The following is a 26384-nucleotide window of genomic DNA, read 5'->3' as shown; positions in this document are numbered from 1 at the left end:
CCGAGCCGGGGCACGAGCAGGGCGCCCAGCCCGGGCCTCCGCCTCCGCCTCCGCCCAGGCAGCGGCTGCGGGGAGAGCAGGAGCGGAGCGAGCGGGGGCCGCAGCGCCGGGTCGGCCCGAGGTTGCGCGGGAGGGAGTGGGGTGCGAGCCCTCAAGCCCGCTCGGGGTCCGCTGCCATCGCCGCCTCCGCCGCCGCCGCCGCCTCCGCCGCCGGCCAGCCCTGACGCGACGCCGGGCCCCGGCGACGTCAGCCGCCCGCGACGTGCCGGAAGCGGGCCCGGTCTCGTCACGTGACCCGCGGGGGTTGGGCCCGGGCCGTGCAGCCGATTGGAGGGCGCCCTCGGGAGGCGGGGCTTCCCGCGGTTGGCCGGCGGCTAGCGGGAGAGGGCCCTGGTTAGCCGAGGGAGGGACGCGAGCTCCGGGAGCCGGCTGGCAGTTGCAACGTGTTTGACCTTGGCGAGCTGGGGACGAGGCCCGTGGCTTGTTATACCTGATCTGATGGCAGCCAGGTTCCCAAAAACGCATTTCTCCAGGGACCTGGGCAAACTTTGTAATTGCCCTACGCGCTTTCCTAGCTATCCACCCCATTCCATAGTGAGAATAAATAGAGCAAAGAGATACAGGGTCAGTAAATGCCTCTTGAATGGACACTTGTGGTATGCTGTAAATATATCGCATGACCATCACAATTGGACAATGGAATTGCTTTCTAGTCTTGGAGATCCTTACACAACCAAAGAAATATTATTGACATTGTGTGTGTGTGTGTGTGTGTGTGTGTGTGTGTGTGTGTGTGACTTTATGGCTATGTTGATGTGCACAGCTAATGATAGCAGAACTACTTTTATTGGACACCTAACATGTTCTAAACTCCCATGCTAAGCACAGGAGACAATGTCCCTGCTGTGAGAAGAAACCAACAGGTGAACACATTCAAAGTAATACTGAGATGGAACTTTTTTTGTTTTTCTCTCTTTTCACTGTACCACTCTGGCCTCTCAAGTTTTCTAAGTGCAACATTGCATACAAATGACAAATATTTATCTTGCTTCACAGTGTGGAGTTAGAATACCAAAGTAACTCTCTTTAAGCATCATTTATAGTGAGACATGGTAAAATCAACAACCATATTCATGTTCGTCCTTTTAGTCAATATTCATTCAGCACCTACTACGTCACTAATAGCTATTGAGTTAGACTTAACATGGTGATACATAGAAAAGACAGAAATACCCATCAAAAGAGGAATGGATTTTAAGAATGTGGTTCATATACACAATGGAATATTATGCAGCCATTAAGAAGAACAAAATCATGAATTTCACAGCAACCTGGATGGAATTAGAGTTTATAATACTGAGTGATCTTTCACAGAAACAAAGATCTGAGTACTACATGTTCTCACTCATAAGTAAACCTTAAACAACTACCATAATACTATAAGAAAAGGATTGACAGTAGTGGGAAACTACAGGGGGGAGGGGGAGCAGGAAGGTGGGATTAACGGTGGTCAATGTTCTGCCTGGGGAAGGGGGGCCACACCTCATCAACAAGGGTACCTGCACAATGAATATTTGGATACCTAACCCTCACTTGTACCAATTTTAAGACAAAAAATAATAGTAAAAAAAAAAAAAAAGAATGAAGACAGTCTTTAGTGGATATTTGTCTTCTTGTTTTTGGATTGTCCAGCATCTGGACTCCTTTTCCATGTTTTGGACATTTCCCACCAAGGTTGGCATTAGTTCAGTACATCAAATATTTTTAGACTATTTCTTAGGACACATGACAGGAGTATAATTTGCACCCTTCTTCGAATTATGTGTGGCCCTTTGGTTTGCTATAGCTAATAAAATGCAACTTGAAGTGAGCTGTCTCATGGCCAGCTGGTAATCTTAAAAGCCAGCTCAACAAGCTTTAAAACAATGTATAAGATGAAAGCTGCTTGAGCAACCCAGATTCTGGACAGATTATGATGAGCTCAGGACCCACAGATAATCTACAATTAATATGCAACATAAAGAAAAGTACATATTTATTGCTTTAAAATATTGAGATGGAGGTTGTTTGTTACACAGCACAATCTTACCAAAACTAACGGATATACCCACTTTATGAATTTTGGAGACAAAGTCAACCTCCCACCAAATAAGATTAAAAATGTCAGAAACTCATTTTCCCAGTCTTCCTTACAACTGAAGGAGTTTGGTCAGATATGCTTGTTAGCATCTTTTACTGAGGACATTTTATCAGAACTTGCTAATGATGTTTCAAATAGGGAAAATTTTTAGGATCAGTGGCAGTACCAGCAAGCAAGTTTCTGACTTTCAGCATAGCGATAGATTGTACTGAACCCTTTCAGAACCCCTGCTAACCCACAAGCCAGTGGAGAAAAAATATCTATTTTTATACACCACTGAAAATTTAAGCTTACTTGTAATTTAAATTAAAAAAATACATAAAGGATGGCACAAATTCTGTTCGCTTTCTACTATTTGTTGAGAATTCACCAATTTACCCTGAAAAGATGATGCTTCCATCTTTACTGGGACCTAACAATAGGTTTCTCCACTAATACAACTTGAAAGAAAAAATAGTATGTAAATGGTTCCTGGTTTGAGTGGATTGTACATGTTAGTGATCCCCTACGGAGCTGATACTGTCAACTAGAGAGCACATTGGAAATGGAGGATGTTATTTTAATTCCACATAATTTGGGTAGGGCACTGCAACTATTTAGTGGGAAGGAACCGGGGCTGCTAGACATCCTCAGATTCATGGTGCCGTCCCATACTTTGAAGAATTTCCACAAGTCATGCATGACATTTGAATGTCCCTATGGACATTCATATAGGTCATAAAAACCTGTTTATGACAGCCTGTGTCAAGAACTGAGTTTCACGTATCAGCACAACGTATTTTTGCCAGGTGTTAATATACATTAAAATTTCTAGGAATGAAGCAACTAAGCAATATAAGGGAATATTATCCTTTATTTCTGAACATTACCTAGAGTCTTCCATTTTTTAAAAATAATGTCACCAATGGCCAACTACTCACAGCATTTGAGGCACTGATGAAATGCACCTGTATCAGTCTGTTTTTGTAGCTGTTACTTCGGGGTAAGGCTAATTTTAAGGGCAAGCACTTGGCTACTTAATTATGTCTCTGTGATTCATGACTGAACATTATGTACTGAAATATACAGGATTTTATTATGAATTATTTTCAAAAAGCTTGTTCATTATATTATCATTGCCATATTGATGTTTTCAAAGTGTGTGTAGTTTGATTATATTGTCTATGAATTTAATTTCAGAAAAGTAGAGAGGGTATTAACATAATATTTATTCTAGAAAGGAGGCATTAAGTTTGATGAAACTGACAAAAACCTCACATAGGCTGTCATTTTCTCTTTTAACCAGGTAGTATCAGAGGTCAGGATCAGGGCAGGCATACAGGACACAGAAAAGTCTAGTAATGATTCCTCACCATGTAGTAAAGCTATGCATTGCTATGTCCCCTCTCCTCTCTTCCACCCTACACACCCTTCTTCCAGATGGTTGATCCTAGCCATCAGCCACTCCATCTCCAAATATAGAAAGAAAAAACTTACAGCTGTGTTTAAACAGAACCAAACATGCAATGGGCAAATTATCTTGAAACAACAGTTGTTAGGCAGAAATCACTGAACTAAATTCCTTCAACATTAAAAATATGAATATGAAGCTATGATATTTACCGGAATATTTAATAACTGTATACCTGTTTTAAGGGTGGAAAAAAGTCACTACTAAATATTCCTTAACTACATACAGAACACAAGAAAGCTATTTTGTGTGTGTGTTTAATATTTGTAATTGTCATCAGTAAAGAAAATCAAAGCAATTCAAGATTTGGGGTTTCTGTAAAAATAGACTAATTTAGTAGAAGCCTAAAGTTCTATAATAGATGCCTCTGGCAAATCTCTCTATTCCAGGTGTTTAAAAGCCTTTGAAAATGGCATGGCCATCACTTCCTTTACCTGTCTAAGAGCTCACTTATCTTGTCTCTCTGTCACCGTATCCCTTTATCAACTGTCCAGAAGTTATAGTTGTTCCAGAAATAATTCCTGGAAGTTGGACCTCTAGGCCATACATAAGCTGGCAGAGATATCATCCCTCTCAATGTTCGTTCAGCACACTGTTCACATTTTTAATGCATTTTTCATTGTAATTTATAGGTTTATATGTCATTTTCTTAGAATACTCCAATCCTGAGGATGACTGGCTTCAAAGTACTTTATAACATATATATGTAGCAAATATTTATAGTATATGAAATACATATAGTAAATATATGTATATGTGTATATAGCAAATATATATATGTATATCTGCAAATATATATACAGCAAATATATACATATGGCATTGTGCAGATGTGCATAAAGCCCAGGTACACTGTTTTACCAAAAAAGTTTGTTTGTTAAAATGCAAGTTTCTGAACTCTAATTTCTGTCTTGGGTCTGGAGATTGGAAATCTGCAGTTTAGCCTGCCACCTTAAATGATTTATGTACATGAAAGCTACCAAAAAAAAAGCTTCAGACCTGGAAGTCTCATCTCCTTGTACAACCACAGTGGTAATTAGGGCTTTAATACATGAATTTGGGGGTGGGGCATTCATATATATTTATTTATTTATTTTAAGTTTCATATATATATTTATTTATTATAAGTTTATATGATACCCAAATCCACCTGAATTTCTGAGATTTTTAATACTTTTAGATTTGGCAGTAGTTATTTAAAGATCTCAAAGTCTCTGCTACCAAAAGTCATAAAATATAAATTTTATATATCTATAAAAATATATTTTTTCATATTTGTTTGTTTCAGCAAACACAGCAAGAAAGACAAAGAACCTCTTTTTGTGAAGATTGCCCTGAAGCAAAGGGGGGACCATAAAATTTATGATCCAACCCTGGACAGTTTTGAGAGTAGAGGAAGTGCTATTAATAATTATACCAGAACAACAGGTGGGTCCCTGGGCAGCACCAGACAAACTGAAATCTATGATCATGCCACCCAAAGTGGTAAGAAATGATAATCAGAAATAAGTCAAGAGTTTGTACATAGAAAAGCATTGACTATGAAATCCACTCCTGGTTCTGCTTTCAGCTGCAAGAAGACACTTTACACCTCCTCTGATGTTTATTGTTGTTATTTTTATTGCTATTGCTGGTATCACTATACCAGTGTTTCTCAAACTTTGGTCCACTAGCCACCTGCATTCCGCATATGTGCATAAAACCCAGGAGCACTGTTTTACCAAAAAAGTCTGTTTGCTAAAATGCAAGTTTCTGGGCTCTAATTTCTGTCTTGGGTTTGGGGACTGGAGATGTGCAGTTTAGCAAGCCACCCTAAATGATTCTTATGTACACGAAAGTTTCAGACCTGGAAGTTCCACCTCCAAGTACAACCACAGTGGTAATTAGGGCTTTGATACATGAATTTGGGGGTGGGGTCACAGACATTCAGTTCAAAGTAACTTTGACAAACTTTTGTTGAATTCCTACCTATTGCCAGGAAATAGGTGGTGTAGAGTGAGGGAGTGGGAAGAAAAGTAAAACTAAAACTGCATACCAGTTCTAAGGTGGCTTGCCAGGTTGGGGAGATACATACAGAGACAACCAAACACATCATGAAGCTCAATACAAAATCAGGATTCTTTTTTGTTGCATGTCACAGAAAATTTTATTGGAACAAGCTTGGGCATAAAGGGAATTTATTACTTTGAGTAATTAGCAGATGTTAGGGGATAAGTCTGCCTTCTTGGTCAGCTTGATTTAGGAATCGATTATAACATTTTTCACTCTACTTCCCAGGGGTTAATTTGATGTTTAGGATCTACATCCTGGTCCCTAACAGCTTTAGACTTGTCATTACAACATCCTGGTGAATGTAAAAACAAATCCTAGTAGGGGCTGGGTGCAGTGGTCTCCCAGCACTTTGAGAGGCTGAACAGGAGAATTGCTTGAGGTAGGGAGTTTGAGACCAGCCTGGTCAATATAACAAGACCTTGTCTACAAAAAGGAAAAATAAAAATAAATTAGAGGGGCATGGTGAAATACACCTGTAGTCCTAGCTAGTAGCGGGGCTGAGGTGACAAGTTGAGCCCAGGAGTTCAATGCTGCAGTGAACTATAATCCTACCAAAAAAAAAAAAAGGAAGAAAGAAGGAAAAGTCCTAGAAATTATTCTCTCATTAGCCTAAAATAAGTTAGGTGCCCAATTCTATATCAAGCATGGTGATCATGGGATTGACTTGTACTCTCATGAGTAGGTCCTTTAATGCAAAGATGAGGTTCTACTACTTGAAAGAAAGAGAAAAAGTTGAACACAAAAATAACTAACATTTAACGCAACTGGAATTCCAAATTGCAATTTACAGTCATCCAACAAACTGAGAATACTCTTCTTGGATTGCACAGTTAGAAAACCAAACCAAATGAAAGACAAATTTAGTGAGAGATTGACCTAACATTCATATTCCTGATTCCATAGCTGTTTGCTTTTAGAAGCCATTGCTACAATGTAGCAATTGCTGGAGATTGTTAAAATCAGGGAAGTCAATGGTGACCAATAGAGCACAGGAACTGCACAAATGAACAGTAACCCAAAAGTGAACACTTTCAATCTTTTAGTGGTCACTATGTTTCTTAAGAACTAAGCTAGCAGCAATGCAATGCCATCTTCAAATGAAGCAGACAGAAAGCAAGCATGCAGCATTTATCATTCATTTATTTCCACGCATTCACTTATAATTAATTTATTTATCTAATCCCTTAATGTCTTAGTCAATTTGGGCTTCTATAAAAATTACCGTAGATTGGGTTGCTTAAACAATAGATTTTTGTTTTTAGCAGTTCTAGAGGCAGGAACGTTCAAGATCAAGGTGCCAATTGATTTGATTTCTGGGACTCTCTCTTTCTAGTTTACAGTTGGTCACCTGCTCACTATATCCTCACATGATGGAGACAGATAATCTCGTTAATGTGTCTTCTCACAAGGAACTAATCCCATTCATGAGTGCTCAACTGTCATTATATCATTACCTCCCAAAGGCCCCACCTCCAAGTACCACCACATTGGGGTTTAGAGCTTCAATATAAGGATTTGGGGAGGCATAGATATTCAGTTTATAGCACTCAACAATAGATACCCATTCTAAGATAGTTTACCTTAATGAGATGGATACAAAGACAACCTAAATATAAATCAGTTTCAAATAGAGATACTATAGGAATGTATTCATTCCAACTTGACAAATCAAGGAAGACTGCATAAAATATGCTTTCAAGGATGAGTAAGCTTCAAGTAAGAGTTCTATGCAGACTTTATCATTACAGTTCTTTGTAGTTTTAATTCAAGGCCTGACAAATAAAAAAACATCATTCTACTTCCATTTCTTTTCCACATGCATTTATTGAACATCTGTGATGCCAGGTACAACTATAAGTTCAAGGATCATAGCAATGAATAAACTTAATTCCTTATTTTAAGACATTTAACAATGTAGTCAAGTAGATAAACACACAAACAGGTCATCTCGATAACAGTGTAGGTCTTCACATGGAGGACCATGGAGGATCAGCATATGTGCTCTAACTGGTCTCTTGCAACTTGTCTAAGTGTCTGTGCTCTTGGCCAAGATCAGAAAACAACACCAAAATCTTCAAGGAGGGGAAAGAGTAGGGTAGGGGCAGAGAATTTGTCAGCACAAGCATTGCACAGTCCATGGTTTGCCTTAGCGAAAATATTGAGGCAACACAATCTTGTGGTTTGGTATTGGATTACTTCCTCTTTTGTATTTTTGCAAAACATTTAACAGAGACAGTTTCACAAGAATGAGGAGAAACACCCTTTAGTTTTCTTTCTTTTTTTTTTTTAGAACTATGTTTATCTTTAAGTTCATAGAAGGCTATAAATTTGAAGGAAGTCAATCCATTAACTTGCTTCTTGCTATTGTTTCTTTAAATAACAACTTAAAATAATAAACCACATAAGAGCCAGGAATATGTATATTATACCATGCACATTCCCAGTAAGTCTGGGACTGGGCATTTCTCTGATTTACCTTTCCTCACATGTAAATGGAAATTTTAAACCTACTTTGCAGCATAGTAATGAGGAGTAAATTAGATAGAACAAGTCTTACATGTTTTCAAACTATAATGGATCTACAAAAACCAGGTGCTTCCTAATGTTCTTTCTCACTTTTTTTCAGGGACCTGTGTATCTGGTTATTGTCATCTCTAAGGTAGTCCTAGTTTTATTCTCTATGATTCCATGAAAATACACATTCTCTGAAGACTCATTTTTCATCATGCCCTATGTTAGCACTGGAGATTACAGAGATGAATAAGACACTGTTCTTGCTGCCCAGAATATAAACTCTTATTAAGACTTTATGACAGGGTTTCTGCTATCTAATCAGCCCCTCTCAATCCTCCTCTTATGCTCCCTCACCGTTTCTCTCTTTGACTCTCCAAAAAAATATTGCTGTGATTGAATATGAACCGTGTGCAAGCAATAAGGATATATTTATAGCATTTTGGGGGAGAAAGGAATTCTAGTTACAGGAAATACTGCATAAAACCTAAGCAACAAAGGATGATTGAGAATACCAATGATAAAATAAAATTTAAAGGTAAGTAGTGAAAGTATTTCAATGTAAAGATTGTAGATTCTAAAACTCAGAAGAAACCATTGGAGATGTTATTCTTCTATCACTATCTGGACATGAGACATCTTAGTGTTATTACAAAAGAACTAAAGTGGATATCATTTAAAGAAATCCAAATCTAGCCTGGTTTGCTATTTTTATGATTTCTATGTCCTTTATTATTATACTACTCACAACGGAATTACTATGTTCTCCAAATAGTCCCTATCCCCATATTACCTACAAGCAAGATAACCTCTTCGAGGCATTCTGATCTCACAATCCCATATTGCCAACCTAATCTAGTCTCATAAAACCAAACATTCTTCAAAAACGCTCTTCAAAAGCAATAGGACCTATGAATTAGTCATACGACACATAACAGATACCTAAGCAATTGGTAGTCTGATAAATTAAAAGAGCCAACAATTAAAAACATAAAGGTAGGTAGTTCTCAAAAAATTATGGGTGTGGATATTGGCACAGGAAACTGATTGGAATCAAATATATAAATAGTTGTTAACTATGTTCTTAATAGAATGTGCATCCAAGAAGGTACTGACTTGGAATCAAAGAGGTTGGAAAATGTAAGGTTTCAAAGTGTCTTTCCATTTTCTAACTTCTACAAGCAAAAAGTAAGCTGAAAAAATTGCTCAGCCCTCCCAAGGAAGGCATCTTCTTTAATCTTCAGATGAGGCCAGGGGGAAGGCAATGGCAAAGGAAGACTGTTACTCTCCAGAGGGTAGAGCCAAGAGCCCTACAAGTGTCTGAGTTGCTCACCTGAGGAGCAGAATGAGGTTGTACCAAGGAGCATTCCTTACTCACAGGGTGAAGAGCTCTTTTAACATCTGATCATTCTGTTTCAGATGTCTGTGGAATAGTCATTTCTGTGTGTCTCCCATTACTCCCTTTCTAAATGGGAAAGTTTGAGTGCAAGTTTTTCTGTCTCTCTTCTCATATTGGATGTTAGGCATAGTGGACAAGATGGCTTAGAAGTCTCTACATCAAGAGGAGCCATATTGATATAGAGATTATTATGAGATCTTGGACTTGAAGTCTGTTGCCATGATTGAATAGGCTTTTGGGCTGTCATCTGGAAAGAAGCGACTAGAGCAATTTTTTTAAGTGAAAGAAAGAGATCTAAATATTTATGACCAAGGCAGAGAACTGTAGTAAACACGTAATCATTCACAGTTATTCTCTTTCCTCCCTATATGCATCAGCTACATGTCCCCACCCATGGCCCCGTGACTTGTCCTGCTTCCCCCTGGAGGAGTGCATTTGTCTTTCCCATTGGCATTGAACTTGGCCATGTGTTATGCTTTGTCCCATGAAATATGAGTGGAAATCTCAGAGGCCCATTCTGAATAACTTTAAGTGCCATTACGCATTTCTGCTAACTCTCTTGTTCTCTTCCCTCTGCGTTGAGAAGGGAATGTCCCCATAGGAGCGACTTGTTCCTGGAAGGATGGCACAAGGAGCAAAGCTACAGTCAACTTGCAGCCAACACAGGACATGATGTGCTGGTGGGATTCAAGCCCAGAAGACCACTAGGAACAATGCAGGATATGCAATTGTGTAAAGTAGCGATTGAAGCTTAGACAGTTCTGGACACTGGTAAGAGCTCTGTCTGGCTGTTTCTTAAGAAGGAATGCTGTACCTGAAGTCACAGCATAGCTGGTCAGGAGCAAAATATGAACAGACGGGAGGGGAGAGCAGGGAAAATCTACAGAGGGAACCCGCATAGAACCATCAGGAACGAGAATCCCTCTATCACTGAAAGTCACATTGGCCCCTTTCCATCTCTGAGTCTCCACCCTCACTGCCGGGGATGCTCTGAGAGAAGCTGGTGCCTTTGCTGCAGAGTCACACCGGCTCCTGTATGACGATTGGTGAAACGGAAGGAAGTGATGCTCCTTGGGACTGGAGCTCTGAGCTGGGTCCATGCAGCAAGCCAGCAGGTCTGTGAAAATGTGTGTGAGCTGTCACCAAGTCTGACTGACATGAACCTTCCAGGAATAAACATGGCTCAGACTCCATTTGCACGTCCAAATCTTGCACAAGTTGTTCCTATGGCCCATCCGAAGCCGGGAGCACGCAAGGAAAAGAATTCTGGGAAATGTAGTTCAACTTAGCCAAGCTGACATTGCAAAGTCACTCTGGGGGAAATTAGAAATGTAGTGCCATAAGCCACTGAGATTTGGAGGTTGATTTTCACTGTGGTATGATTCTTATGACAAAATGGCTAGCCTCCAGTTCCTTTTAGATTCTTAGCCTGTCCAGGATCTGGCGGACCTGTCTCCTTCTGGCCCCGATAAAGGTCTGCACTAAGTGTGGGGAAGAGCCCAGTCATATTTAGATGACAGAAAATCTTATTCATGTATTATTAAGCGCCTACTATGCACTTGACTCTGTACTAATCATAGAAACCATAAAAGCAAACTAGAAAAAGCATGGTCCTTATTCTTCTGAAGCTCCTAGTACGGCAGGAAAGGCCAAGGTCAATACCCATTTGGCTCATTCACTGCAGTTGAGATGCATGTTCTGAAGGAAAAGCGCAGAGAGACATGAGATTTATATCCTGGTCTGAGAGAGGAGTCAGAGGGGCTGCTCAGGAAAAGCTCTGTTAGGGAAAGAGATGGTTAGACAAAGGAAATAGCACATTCAAAGGGCCTGACAGGAGCCAAGGCTAGAGAAGGCAAAAGAAAGCCAGTATGGTTGAATTCTGAAAGGAAGATGGGGTGTGTCAAGAGAATTATGATGCTGGAAATTGGGCAGGATCAGACATCGCAGGGCCTGGTAGGTTATGAAGAGGGTTTTGAACTTTAAATGAGAGAGGAGGAAGGGCAAACCACTGATGGAGTTAATCAGGGAAGTCACATAATCAGGTATCCAAACTGAAAAGGTCATTGTGGTCGTGGCTTGGAGAATGTGTTGGAGAGAGGCAGAGTGAAAGCGTGTCAGTACAGAAGTCCAGGTGGGAGAAGGTGGTATCTGGAGCCTCCAAGGAGACAATGGAGAGGGAAAGTGTCGCACTCAAGACCTTCATGAGGAATAGTTGTGATTTCTCCCGATTTTCTAGCATGAACGGTTGGGTGGAAGGGGGGGCGGGGTGTCATGCAATGGGACACAAAGTCCCAGAGGAAGATGAGGATTGGGTAGAAAGGCAAATCGTGAGTACATAAGGGATTCAAAGAAACATGCAGCTGCGTTCATTTACTGGGTACGATATTTTTAAATTAATTTGCCAAGTTCACCCATTTATATCAGTATTTTCGATACGTGTTTTTGAGCATCCTGCCTGTCAATTACTATCTTGTGGGCCAGCAGTGTTGGCTTCACCCAGGCACTGGTGAGAAATGCTGTCTCAGACCTACTTACTTCTCCAAGAGCCCATATGACTCACAGCATGTGAAAGTTTGCAAAACGTGGGTTTTGGGAGATGTTATGTACTCAAAAGTTTCCAAGAGCAAATAATTTTGAGAAATGATGAGACCATTTTCACAAGCCCCAATATCATTCAAAATGTTCTATAGTGACATCTCTTAAAGACATCTATGTTTTCTAGGGATTTCATACTTATGTTTACCACTCTCTCCTGTCCCTATCCACACACATAACTCCTGTTAATAGGGGAAGATCGAGCATTTTGTAAAACACTGGTTTTTAGCATTGCAAAATAAAGGTTCTTAAGGCAGATCTTCCTGGATTGAATTCATCTATTTGTTGATTCTACAAATATTAGTTGATATCTCTCTATATGGGAAGCACTCTTCTTGATACCAGGGCCACAGAAATGAAGAAAAATGGCAATATTCTCTGCCCATTTAAAGCTTGTGCTCTAACTGAGGAGGCTGACTATCACTGTGAAGATTAAATAGTGTGCCACATTGCTTGGTGAAAAGTGCTAAGGAAAAGTACAAAGCAGAGAGAAGGTAGGGAGTGGTGTGAAAGACAACTTAGCAGCAAGGCGACTGAACAAAGAGTTAAGGGAGGGGAGGAAAAAAGCCCATGACCCTTAGGACGGCATTCTGTGGCAGAAGGAACATGAAGCTTAAAGATCTGGAGGCAGAGAGGAGGTAGGAAGTGATGCGAAAGACTACTTAGTAGCAAGGTGATAAAACTAACAGCTGAGGGAGGAAAGGAAGAAAGCCCCATGACCCTTAGGGGGACATGTCTAGTGTTTGAGAGAAAAAAAAAAAAAAAAACAGGAGATGAGAGGTACTCAAGGGAGGAATGTGAGGGGGAGCTGTGAAGTTGGAATTCTAGTTCAGACTTTGGCAATGTTGACAGATTTATGTAAAGTCTCTAAACCTTCATCCTTACTTATTTTTTCTAGGGCTATGTGAGGTTGAAGCAAGATCATGTTTCTATAGAGTTTAGTGCAGTGCCTGGTTCATAGGAAATGCTTGAATATATTGGATATGATCATTATGGCTTAGAGGCTTAGAATACAAACACAGGAGCCGTGCCAGCAGGGTTTGAAGCTCAGCTCTACTGACTTACCACTTACTCGTTAGGTGACTTTGGGCAAGGTATTTAACTCTCTGTACCTCAGTTTGCTCATTCGTAAAATGGAAATAATAATATAGCCTTTCTCTTGGGATCAGTATAAGGATATATAGATAGGACTTAGAATAGCACGTGGCATGTTGTAAAGATTCTATAAAGTTAACAATTATTATTATATTTAATAACGAGTTTTTAATATGTGCCAGACCTTTCATGAAATAGACCAAAGACTTTCTGATGTGAGCTCTTTGAGGAAATGATTTGTGGCCACAGGCAGAGCAGAGGGTCTTGGAAAAGTCAGCTGGATTCTGCCCCACCCCCCTCATCTAGAAGAGATTAGTCAGGGCCAAAGAAGGAGGGCAAGGAAGAGGAGGAACAGGAAGAGGAGAAGAAGGAGAGAACTGTGAGTTATAATAAAGAGCCAGCAGGCTCAGTGGCTCAGGCTGTAATCTCAGCGCTTTGGGAGGTTGAGGTGAGTGAATTGCCTGAGCCCGCGGGTTTGAGATCCACCTGGGCAACTTTGGCGAAACTTCGTCTCTACAGCAAATCAAAAAATCAGCCGGGCGTGATAGCGCACGCCTGTAGTTCCAGCTACTTGAAAGGCTGAGGCGGAAGGATCGCCAGAGCTCAGCAGGTCGAGGCTGCGGTGGCCGGGAGCAGCCGCTGCACTCCAGTCTGGGCGACAGAGTGAGACTCCAACTCAAAAATAAATGAATAATTAAAATAAAATAAAATAAAAAATAAAAAAGCCTACCAGGCTCCCAGATCAGCTGTAGAGCAGAAGGGCTGTCAGATAAATCCAGGCAGGTATGACCAGAGGCAACCATGCATCAATGTGCCTGTATTTTGTGGGAGGAACTAAAGCAGCAGAGAGCCATGGACCAAGTGCTAGGGTCGCTCTGAGAGAAGCTGGTGCCCTTGATGTCGAGGCACACCTACTCCTGGACCAAGATTTGTGAAGTGGAAGGAAGTGATCCTCCTTGGGACTGGAACTTTGGGCAGGGTCCATACAATGAGCTCATGACGTATGGCTCAAAAGGTGACCTTTGTTAGTACTTTGTATTAGTTATCTACTGCTGTGTAACGAATAACCTCACAACTTAAAACACTATTTATTATCTCCCAGTTAATGTGGGCTGGGAATCTGGGTAGAGCTAACCTGAATTCTTTGGGTCTTTTATAAGCTGTTATCAGGTGTTGACTGGGGCTGGAGTCATTTCAAGGCTCAACCAGAGAAAAATCCATATCCGAGCTTGTGCCTGTGGTTCTTGGCTGAGTTCCTGGTTATCTCTGGGCATCAGTTCCTTACTAGCTTTTGAGACAACTCCTGGCTCCTTCCAAGTGGGCTTCTCCATCAGGACAGTTTGCTTCATCAAAGTGGGCAAGCCAAGAAGGTAATAGAGAGAACCCAGTGAGAGGCCTGATCATGGTAGCGGAAACCCAGAACCTTTGCTTTACTTTACTTATAAGGAGCAAGTTGTAAGCTTCAGCCTATACTCAAGGGGAGGGGATCAGACAAGGACATGACATTCCAGAGGCAAGAAATTTGGAAATTAGGCCCTCCTCCTGACAGCTCCTGCTGCCCAGAACGTGTTCTACAGAAGATCTGGCTATGTGGCATAATTTCAAGGGGAAAAAGATCCCCAAGAAAGAAAGAAAAAAACTTTTCTGCAAGTCTGACCAACTGGTGTCTCAGAAGAGAAATTGATTTGACAAAAACTAATAAGGAATACAGCTTGCATTTCTGTGCTGAGAATTCTTTCTTTCATTTCACATAATTCTCCAAGCCATCCTGTGAAATATATACTACATTTTAATTGAGAAAAATTGCAACTAAAAGAGGTTAAGTCATAAATCTGAAGTCACACAGCCAGCATGGTAGACAGTTTGATCTCAGTCTCTGTGTCTTCAAAACTCACTACCCAATGCTACCTCAATGCTGCTGAAATTTATGTTTCTTTTCTTACTTATCACAGCACAGATGTGTGGGGACTCATAAACAGCATCAAGTCTATGAGCTCTACTAAAATATAAATATAAAGTGTAAAATGTCACCCATAGTTTTTTTTGCAAAATATAATTGTTGGTGGATAAATATATTGCCACTACAGAAGTTTTCATAAGATCAAGCTCCTGCTATTAAAGAGTATTCTGAATTTAATAGCACGAGTGCATTATGCACAATAAATTTCAGTGATTTGGACAAAGAACCCTTCCATCCTGTACTTATGCGACCGGAAGATCATAAGAAAGAGGTATTACTTCGCTGAAAGTTTTTCTCATGTTCTTGCTGCTTGGGGTGACAAGTTAGCTCAGAAAATCATCACTCCAAGTGACCGTGGTGTAACCAACTGGCCTGACTCATGGACTGCACATTCCCTGCTGCTGGCCCAGAAGACATGTCTTAAATGTTCACCACCATGCTCAGCGTGAATGCCCCTGATGTGAGCCTAACAGGAAGTATGACTTCATTCTGCTTCTCTGCCTCTGGTTACGCAGGCTGTTTTTAAAAGAAAACAAGAGGGGTTGTAAGACTGACTTTCCCAAGAACTTTCCCAGGAACTACTCTCTCATCTGTACCAGGAAACAGCCAAAAGACAAGAGGCTGCAGAAGACAACACTTCGCTACAAACATCTGCGCATGGAATTGTGTGTAGGCATCTATTAGAGAAGAGAGGATGCAGTGTGTGTCCTTGATTGAGAGACTTCTGCACCTGTTGGCATTCTGACTTTTTTTTTTCCAGCTGAAGAACTGCTCAGGCCTAGAGTTCTTTGTTGTCAACCACAGAAGACTTCGTATTCCAGTAATTATTTTGTTGTTTATCAATTGGAAGAAGAGACTGGGAACTCCCTTTGGACGGAACATGTATGGGCAAAGTTATTTTTAAGAACAGATGTGTTGCTTTGATAGAACTGCTAGAGTCTGTTTCTTGAAAAGTTTTAGAACTGTAACTGAAGTCTTTTCCACTGTTTCTAATTCTCAGTTAACTGTCGGTGTACTTCCTGTAGACTGTTACAAGTATTTATAAGACAGAACAATAAGACCTTGCTTGCTTTCTGCTGCAGGATTTGTTGGCATAAAATTAAGATTAATACTTGGTAAATAAAAAAACTAACATGGAATACTTTGGGCAGGCATAGTCATACAATATTGATCGAAATTGAAAAGGATAAGTACTATACTAATAGATTAGATTGCAGACAATGTTATTTTGTATCCCAAATGAATGAAATTTGCGTTTGCTTTGATTTAGAGAGCTTACAAGGAATGCCAGAAAGTTATCCTGATGTCTTTAAAGGTCTCTGTATACTGGGCTCTATATTTCTAACAGGTTTTGTATATAATATAACTTACTGAAGTAGTCAGTTTGGAACTGTAGAGTTAGCTGGTTTTTGTATTATGGCTACAAGGACAATTGCTAGTTGTCCTGTTACAAAATGTGGATAGAGGTGGTGAATCAGAATAGAATTTATTCCTGCCTTATAAAGCTATAAAGATAGTAATACTGTACTCAAAGTCCAATAGTCAGCAGAGGTAGTTCTAGTGGTTGAGATATGAATGATCAAAGTTGACATAATTTTCATACTTTGATGTTTTTAATTTACAATGGAGAAAGTAAACTGTATGCTCATAGGAACTGAGTTCTGAAATCTGTCCAGTAGCACATTATTTTTAGTGCAATGATGCCTATGCTGTTTAGGAATGTTCAGGCTGATAACAATTACAATAAAACACTCTCTGTGACTACCTGTCAGTGGTTCAAGTTGTTGGGCAAAGACAGATACTAATCTCCAAGCGCTGTTTAAAAATTGATAATGAACTTGATTTGCATTGGGTGACACAAAAAAATACAAATAATTTTGTTTGGAGGGTTCTAGAACTAGACATTTTTCAGATTTCTTAATCAAATAACTCACTTGTTTTATTTTATTTGTATTACAAATTTAACCTTTGTAAGCTAGCTTTTCTAAATAAAGTGTTATTCTTATTTACCGTAAAAGAGTATTTAGATGCACTGAATGAGACAATGGAAAATGTAATACAAAGTCATAGAGGCAGACACAACTTTAGCGAAGTTGGGTCTTCAATCTGGTCTCCTACCTTCAATCCTATATCTCTGTATTATTTCAGCAAACAAATCTGACTAGTGCAATTAGTAGATGCCATCTGTTTTGGCATAATTTTTTTTTCTATTTTTAATATATAGTCCACCTTTTTTTAACGTCTTTTGCAGAGAATCTGTGAAGTTTGAACAAGCAGCCTTCCCAAGATGTACCGAATATCTCAACTGATGTCAACACCAGTAGCAAGTAAATGTAGGAGAACTGCTCTACGCAATTATCTTTTGAACGATTACACTCCTTTTAGCAATTTCCTTGCTTTGATTTTGCTGATACTCAGACCATTAACCATCTGTCAGTAGCTTGTGCTTCTTAAATGCCAGTGTTCACTTTGGCAATGATTTTGACTTCATTTCTTTCCTTGAGAGAAATGTGGTATTTTTCCTTCTAGTAGAAAAAAAAAAATCACCAGTTTTTTTTTAGATGCCTGTGCATAAATGTGAAAGGAGATTGTTTATCAGCTACTATTAAGATGCAAAACTGTTTGTCTATAAAAATGCTGAATGATTTTGATAGCTACTTGCAGAAAATAAGGGCGTTGTTAAAACGGTAGTGGTTTCAAGTTTCTTCCTTCCTCTTGTTATTTTCTCCCCAAACCCCACTTCAAACCCTCCCTCACATACCCACAATTTTCTCCTTACAAATCAACCAGCCCAATCTGAAAGTCTCAATTCTTTTCTTTGTCCTAGATATGCATTGTCAGTAATGGAATCAAGTTTCATGGGGCCTGTCTGTTGGCAATATTGTCACCATCACTGTACATTATAAAATTCTGCTTTAGGGTTTAGAATATTAATCAACTGAAACTTTCTCCAAGTGAAGTCTGTTGTCATGCCTTTGCTTAAACTGGAATGAATGAATAGATGCTTTTTTTTTCTGGTAAATAAAAACACTCAAAGGCTTCACACATTGGAAAACTATATATAAAACAAAACAAAGCTTTATTTCTCCCCCACTATGTCTTTGCTCCTTATTTGACAGTAGAAGTGTCCTTTTTTTTGAGTTGGAGTCTCACTCTGTTGCCCAGGCTGGAGTGCAGTGGCACACTCACTGCCACTGCAGCCTCAACTTGCTGGGCTCAGGTGATCTTTCCACCTCAGCCTTCCATGTAGCTGGAGCCACAGGCATGCACCACCATGCCCAGCTAATTTTTAAAAATTATTTGTTGTAGAGACATGGTCTCACCAAGTTGCCCAGGCTGGTCTTGAACCCCTGGACTCAGGCAATCCTCTCACCTCCACCTCCCAAATTTCTGGGATTATAGGCATGACCCACTGCACCCAGCTAGCAGTCTCTTAAAATGCACTAATGAGGGAGAATTCGGGACAATACTTGAATCCCTCAGATGACTGAGCAAGTTACAATAACCAAAACGTCAGGGAATTAATTTGGATTTTTCTCCAGCTTCATACAAGATGTTTTCTTTCTTTTTTCCATTAGCTCAGTTTGATACTAATGATTTATCCTTGCCTCATCCTGTACTAAGGAATTTCCATAGGAGTGTTATGTGCAGGCAAAGACAGAAGACAGAAGCCCCTAGATTATGTCTTGCTTCCCATAGAGCCCTGATGATAAGTTGTGCTGGACTTAATCACCAGAAGATTGTGTTGGTTGGAGTCTCTCTGCTGCAACTGGGACATCGGCTATTCTGATCTCCTCACATGCCTCCATTGCTTGCAATGACATGTGTTGGTCAGGTGTAATGCATGTCTACTTCACTCTGATATGTTTTTGCAGGTGCTTCCAGGTTGGAAAGAGAATATGCTGGAAAGTTGTCTCCCACATGCGTCTTCCCAAGGTATTTCATGGGACTTTTCTCAAAAAACAAATTATTTTTCTGTATATCTTATTTTGTTGTATTCCTGGCCTAAAAATTTTATTTTAGGTGTTGTCTAGTTTTGGTATGGTTCTATATTTGTAGGCCCGTGCTCATACTAAATGGAAACTTGCCTAATAAATTAATGAATTTGTTTTTTAGTGTGAGTGTGTGGGAGGGTGTGAAGTCTTTCTCCAGAGAGTGTCAAAACTATTGAATGCTGATGAGTGGTTGCTTTTTCTCAAATTGACGTTCTCTTAAATATGCTTTGCTATCTCATTTTACAAGAGCAGTAGGATTCTATACCTGACCAAATTTCATGTTCTACTAGAATATGTAGATTCTGCCATTTTGTTCAAGTTCTGCAACAAAGTTTCTTTTCTTTTTCCTCTGACTCTCTGTCTCTTATATCTTTTACTGACCTCAGTGGATGTTTCCCCTAGTGTTTTGTGAAATGTGCCTGTAGTATAAAGAGATCATGCACTGATTTTTAGGACCTGCTCCTTCTTGTATATAAAGTATAGGTCTTCTGGTTTTACCAAAGGAATCAGCTAAAGATAAACAAGCAGAGTAAAGGAAAATAATATGTTTTAGAGTTAGACCAACTAGCGTTCAGATCATAGCTCTGTCACTTGCTGGCTATGTAGAATATTCAGGTAATTCTCCCTTCTGCAACTGATTGTTTTCCCTCTGTACAATGAGGATAATAATGATACTTAGCTTTTAGAGAGAGGTGTGGAGTATAGATAAAGTGCAAAGTATGAGGGCAGGTCCATGGTAAGTGTTCAAAAAATTATATACATTTAAAATAGTATTTTATAGCCGGGCTTGGTGGCTCAGCCTGTAATCCCGCGCCTTTGGGAGGCTGAGGTGAGTGGATTGCCTGAGCCCGCGGGTTCGAGACTTGCCTGGGCGGGGAGACCTCATCTCTACAATAAATCAAAAAATCATCCGGGCGTGGTAGCACATGCCTGTAATTCCGGCTACTTGGAAGGCTGAGGCGGAAGGATCGCTGGAGCCCGTCAGGTCGAGGATGCGGTGGCCGGAAGCGGCCACTGCACTCCAGTCTGGGCAACAGAGTGATACTCCAACTTAAAAATAATAATAATAATAAATAAATAAATACATAAAATTAAATAAAATTAAATAAGTTAAAATAAAATAGTATTTATTACTAACTTGAGTACATATATTTATTGCATACAGGCTTTTAATTCTAAAATATCATTCATTAGATCATGAGGGAGATGTATAGAAGGACAGGTGACATTTTGCAGTTTATCAATATGTAAGTAATTGTCTAAGCATTTTTTTAAAGATCCATGTGGTATTTGTCCCTCCACCAACCAGTCTTTGTGCGATCCTAGGAGGCATGGGCTCTAGGCTCTTCGAAGGCCTGGTTAGTAGGCTCACAAGATCAGAAAAGACTTTGTCTTTGGGCAGTTGATGAAGTTGCTGGGCTTTGCTGTGGGACCAGACTTTTGAAATCAACTGGAAACAACTTACTAAAAATAGCCAGCTAGTAGGTTTATTATAGCGGAATGAAGCCGGAGTAAAGATCTCGAGATGATTTTGGTATCCACTCTAAATATTTGATACTGTTGGGAAGAATTCCCTTTTTACTATAATCCGGGTGTTGGAAGAGTGTCTTCAATTTGCTTACAATCAGGAGAGAAGAGATCAAGTTAGAGACATTAAAAAGGAAAGATGCCAGGGAGTTAGGGTGGCTGCAGTTTATAATTGTTGAAGGTTGAAACCTCAGAAACAGGAGTGCAGTTAAAAAAACAGGTCCAGATCTCTGTAACCTTCCAAGTGTCCAGCATGATATTGTTGCCTTATCAATCCTTTTGTTTTTTTTAAATTAGGGTCTTACTCTGTTGCCCAGGCTGAAGTGCAGTGTCATGCTCACACTCACCACAGCTTCAAACCCCTAGGTTCAAGTGATCTTCCTGCCTTAGCCTCCCAAGTAGCTGGGACTATAGGCATGTGCCACCACCCCCGGCTAATTTTTGTTGTTGTTGTTAGAAACAAGGTTGCACTAGGTTGACTTGACGAGGCTGGTGTTGAACTCCTGGGCTCAAGTAATCCTCCTGCCTTAGCCTCCCAAAGTGCTGGGATAACAGGCCTGAGTCACCGTGCCCACCTATTAATTTTTGAAGAGGCAAAATTATGTAGAAGAAAAAGCATTAGCATAGGAGACAAAGGCTCTAGAAGCTTGCCTTGCCTCTCCAACCTGAACTTACCCTACTATCTATTTTATCATCTATTAACAGGGATAACAATAACTAACATACACTAATAAGGTGGGTCAGTCCATGTCTGGAAATAGTCTCTTCTGGTGTTTCCCCAAGTCTTAGATCTCTACCTGGGCTAAATATTTTCATCAGTGATTTGGATTAAGGACATATAGATTCTAGTGAGAGCATTTTTGAAAGACATCATGTAAAGATATAAAAAGTGTTGTATAATATAGTCAGAATCCAGCAAAATCTTTAAAGCACAAGACAAGGAGCTCATTCAAACACTGTGTAGTAGCTATCAGGGTTTGCTTATAACACTTCGGTTATGGGTACATAGGCATTAATAATGTTCCATAAAATTATGACAATTAATATTTAGAGCTAATCTATCAGGTTGATTTTAGATAATCCTTATTGTAAATATTCCCATTTGTAAGAAACTGAGTCTTGGAGAGAATAAAAAATTGGTAAGATGTAGAAACATATTTGAAACCCAGTGTATAAACCTGGCTCTATCTAGTTGTATTTCTGAATGCCAAAGGTTTGGTCTAGGTTCTGTTGCCCACTGCACAGAAAACCCACCACTGAGACAATGAGTATTGTCAGGGAAGAAATCTTCATTACTTTATGGGTGATGTTAACTGGAAAAAAATGAAGCCAAACCTCAGATCCATTCCTCACCTCCTTCCCCGACTAAAGTTAAGGGTTTGTATAGCCAGAGAGGAGGGGTTGGCTGACAGGCAGGAGGTGGTCCAATGAGAGAGTCTAGCATCCCATGTAAGCACATGTGGGAAACCAGGAATGGGGAAGGACAAGGAAGAGTAAGCCGTCCAACAGGTAGCAGGTACATTTCATTGCACAAAGGTAAGTCTCTTGAGCTTTAGCTCCATAGGCATCTGACTTGTTAGAAAACTGGGCCAGTTGCAGTGCAAACTATTTTATATTGACTTTCTAATAGAAAATTGGTCCAAAAGTCCAGGAGAGAGAAGATATACCAACTATATGAGGAAGATGACTAGAAATTGACTATTGATTCCAGAATATGGCAATATTTGGATGATTAGGAGAAAAACAAAAAGAAAGGAATCAAACTAATGTGATTTAAGTTTCATCACTAAAGACATGGATTCTATAATAAGGGAGGTGATAGGCCCATTCTCCTCTGGTTTAGAAATGCCTAAGGACTGGTTTCTTTCAGAGAAGACCTGAAAACTTTCTTCAAATAACTGAATTGCTCTCAGATGAAAGATGGAAGGGACCATAAGAAAAAGAAAGAAGAGAAGGGAGGAAGTGAATGTTTATTAAGCATATACTATGTGCTAAACACATTATATTCATTTTCTTATTTGATAATCAAGACAACTCCTTAGGAAATAGACTTTTAAAATTTTTTTTATTTTAAAGATGTGGGGTACAATTCAGGTTAGGTATACAAATGTTCATTATGCAGGTACCCTTGTTGATGAGATGTACCCCACCCTCCCCTGGCAGTTTCCCTCAACTGCCAATGCCTTTCTTATAGTATTATGATAATTGTTCAGGGTTCACTTATGAGTGAGAACATATGGTACTCTCTTCTTTTTTTCTGTGATAGATCACTGAGTCTGATTGACTCCCAATCCATCCAAGTTGCTACAAAGTTCATATGTTTGTCTTTCTTTATGACTGCATAATATTACACTGTGTAGATGTACCACATTTTTTTTATCCAGTCCAGTTTTGATGGGCAGCATGGTTGGTTCCATGTTTTTGCTACTGTGAGTAGAACTGCAACAAACATGCGTGTGCAGGTATCTTTATGGTAGAATGACTTGAGTTCTTCTGGGTATATTCTCAAAAGGGGGGCAGACTTTTTTTTTTAAACTCATTTTACAGATAAGGAAACAGTCTGAGAAGGTAAGAATCTAGGTTAAGTTTACTCACCTAATCAATGACAGGATTGGTATTATGGGTTTAAGGTAGATAGACTAAATTCCACACCTTTTCCACTAATCACAGGTCACATTTGTGAAGGGTGAGGTGGGTTCATAAGTGTGGAGTCCTTATCACTGACAGTGGACAAACAGAGGTGGGACAATGTTTATCAGAAATACAACAGACAGGACAAGCAGACTTTGATGGGACTGGAGACATGACCACTAAAATTCCTTCTGATTCTTAGAATCTGTGATTCCCTAGAAGCGCATCATCCCAATTTATGAAATGTTATGAAATAAATGTGTGTAGGAGTTCTTTGAAAAATCAGTGTAAAGAACACGTGAGAGTTATGATAGTATCAGTGATATAAATTTTTTTTTTTGAGTTTGAGTCTCACTCTGTGGCCCACTGAAGTGCAGTGGCACGCTTACGGCCACTGCAGCCTCGATCTGCTGGGCTTAGGCAAACCTTCTGCCTTAGTCTTTCAAGTAGCTAGAACTACAGGCACACGTTACCCTGCCCAGCTTATTTTCTGATTTATTGTAGAGATGAGTTCTCACCAAGTTACCTGGGCTAGTCTTGAACCTGCGGGCTCAGGCCATCCATTTGCCTCAGCCTCCCAAAGTGCTGGGATTACAGGCTGAGCCACCAAGCCCAACCAGTGATATAAATTGTTTTCATTTTGTTTTGTTTTGTTTTGTTTTTTGTTGTTGTTTTTTTTTTTTTAGTTGGAGTCTCACTCTGTCACCCAGACTGGAGTGCAGTGGCCGCTCCTGGCCACCACAGCCTCGACCTGCTGGGCTCCGGCGATCCTTCCGCCTCAGCTTTCCAAGTAGCCAGAATTACAGGCATGCGCTACCACGCCTGGATGATTTTTTGATTTATTGTAGAGATGAGGTCTCGCTGCCCAGGCGGGTCTCGAACCCGCAGGCTCAGGCAATCCACTCACTCAGCCTCCCAAAGGCGCGGGATTACAGGCTGAGCGACCCAGCCCGGCAGTGAGATAAATTGTATTTGCATATCCTGTTACATGACTTCATGCAGCAAACATTATTGAGTTTATTTATATACTGAACCTTTATTAGGCACACAGACCTTGCCCTCTAAAAAGCCTATACAATAATTATTGAGGCAAACGTAAAGACAAATTACAGTGAAATTAGTTAGAATTTAGGACCAATAAAAAGAATAATTTTTATGGGTGAGGGAAAAACAAGTAGTTTTACCCGAGGAAATGACACGTTGTTTTCTCCAATATGACGCTATTACCGTTGTCATCAGGCTTCTACAAAACCTCACCTCAAGAAATTTGAAATTTCTGGAATAACTTTATAAAAATGTTGGTTTTCTTTCAATGATAGAGTCATGCATTAAAAGAGAGAGAGAGAGAAGATAGCAATGTTACCCAGGCTGAAATGCAATGACTATTGATAGGTACAATCATAGCTCACTGCAGCCTCGAAATTCTGGGTTCAAGCAATTCTCCTATCTCAGCCTCCCAAGAAGCTGGGTCTTCCAGTCATGTGCCATCATGCCCAACTCAATGTGATTGTTTTTTAAACCTAAGACACATACAAATTTTCTCAAGGAATTGTGAGAGCTCCTTGGATACCAAATTAGAGAAGGTAACTGTGCATCCATATGTGCAGCCAAACTAGAGGGAAATTTGCGGAGGCCAAAAAGATCTCTTTGACTTTATGTTCATTCTATACCTTATATGTTTCTGGTGGCTGCATATTTATAGTTTTTCTATTACAATGACAAGAATAAAGATATGGCCATTGGAGGGCTATTCAAAGTAAAGGGTTGGAAGGGATTATGAGCTTCCAACATCTCTGAAAGAAAAAAATCTCAATGTTTTCATCCAAGAAAATAGACCAAGGGAAGAGGAGGCACACCTCGTCCACAAGGGTACCTGCATAAAGAACATTTGTATATCTAACCCTGAACTGTACATCACATATTTAAAATAAAAAAAAATTAAAAGTTAAAAAAAGAAAAGAAAATAGACTAATGTCAAGAGCGTAGGTTCATCATATGGTGATGGTGAAGAAACTGACTAGCCACAGTGTTTTCACCAAGTTTTGTTTTTGTTTTTGTTTTTGTTTGAGTTGGAGTCTCACTCCGTTGCCCAGAATGGAGTGCAGTGGCCACTCCCGGCCACTGCAGCCTTGACCTGCTGGGCTCCGGCGATGCTTCCGCCTCAGCCTTCCAAATAGCCGGAATTACAGGCGCACGCTACCTCACCCGGCTTATTTTTTGATTTATTGTAGAGATGAGGTCTCACCAAGTTGCCCAGGTGGGTCTCGAACCCATGGGCCCAGGCAATCCACTCACCTCAGCCTCCCAAGGCGCGGGATTACAGGCTGAGCCACCGAGCCTGGCTTCACCAAGTTTTAAAACAGAAATAAGCACTCCATGTCCTGTAGTTTGATGTCATCAAAGGTGAGGAGGTGCAGCCCAGAAGGTTAGGAGTGACATTTTTAATGGCAGAAGAAGTAACCAATAGCCATAAGTGCACAAGACGTGGTTTTTGTGGGACTGGATATAGACAGAGATCTTAATAACCTTCCTTTTCTCTTCTTTAGTTTTGCCTGTGATTTCCTGGAAAGTGACAGTTCATTTGAATGCTGCTCCATAGATCCCTTGACAGGCTCCCACCATACTTGTCGCCGAAGTCCCAGACTCCTCACCAATGGCTACTACATTTGGACAGAAGACAGTTTCCTCTGTGACCAAGATGGCAACATCACTCTGAATCCATCCCAGACCAGTGTTATATACAAGGAGAACTTAGTTAGGTAAGTAGAGGATATTACATAAAGCAATCTCAAGCCCACTTGATAATGTATTCATTCACTCATTCATTTACTCATTTATTCATTCAATTTATATTCATTCATTTATAAGGAGCCCATTATCGTTACAGACTGTGGAAATTCAAAGGGCAATAAAGATGAAGGATAGCCAGTATGAAAACAAACAAAAATAATGCAGTGATACAGGTGCAGTGGAGGAAAGGGAGGCCTGTTTTACTTGGGGAATAGGTGTAAACAAACTTTCTAGAGGTG

The 26384-nt window shown here is 40.1% G+C and overlaps 1 protein-coding gene across 1 annotated transcript in view; it reads left to right on the top strand.

Annotated features, from left to right (window-relative positions):
• Positions 1-17384: 17384 nt before the first annotated feature.
• Positions 17385-26384, top strand: part of TMEM71 (transmembrane protein 71) — a 47798-nt gene continuing 38798 nt past the window's right edge. The window contains exons 1-3 of the mRNA XM_008061961.1: positions 17385-17529; positions 19078-19138; positions 25902-26114. Coding sequence (XP_008060152.1) covers positions 17490-17529; positions 19078-19138; positions 25902-26114 — 314 coding nt within the window. The 5' untranslated portion in view covers positions 17385-17489. The remainder of the gene's footprint in view (positions 17530-19077; positions 19139-25901; positions 26115-26384) is intronic.

The sequence above is a fragment of the Carlito syrichta genome, unplaced genomic scaffold (assembly GCF_000164805.1).
Source record: "Carlito syrichta isolate Samal-C Ts95f unplaced genomic scaffold, Tarsius_syrichta-2.0.1 Scaffold305643, whole genome shotgun sequence".
In the NCBI taxonomy this organism is placed as follows: Eukaryota; Metazoa; Chordata; class Mammalia; order Primates; family Tarsiidae; genus Carlito; species Carlito syrichta.
Note: the sequence above shows the minus strand (reverse complement) of the source record. Positions and strands in the feature narration are given on the sequence as shown.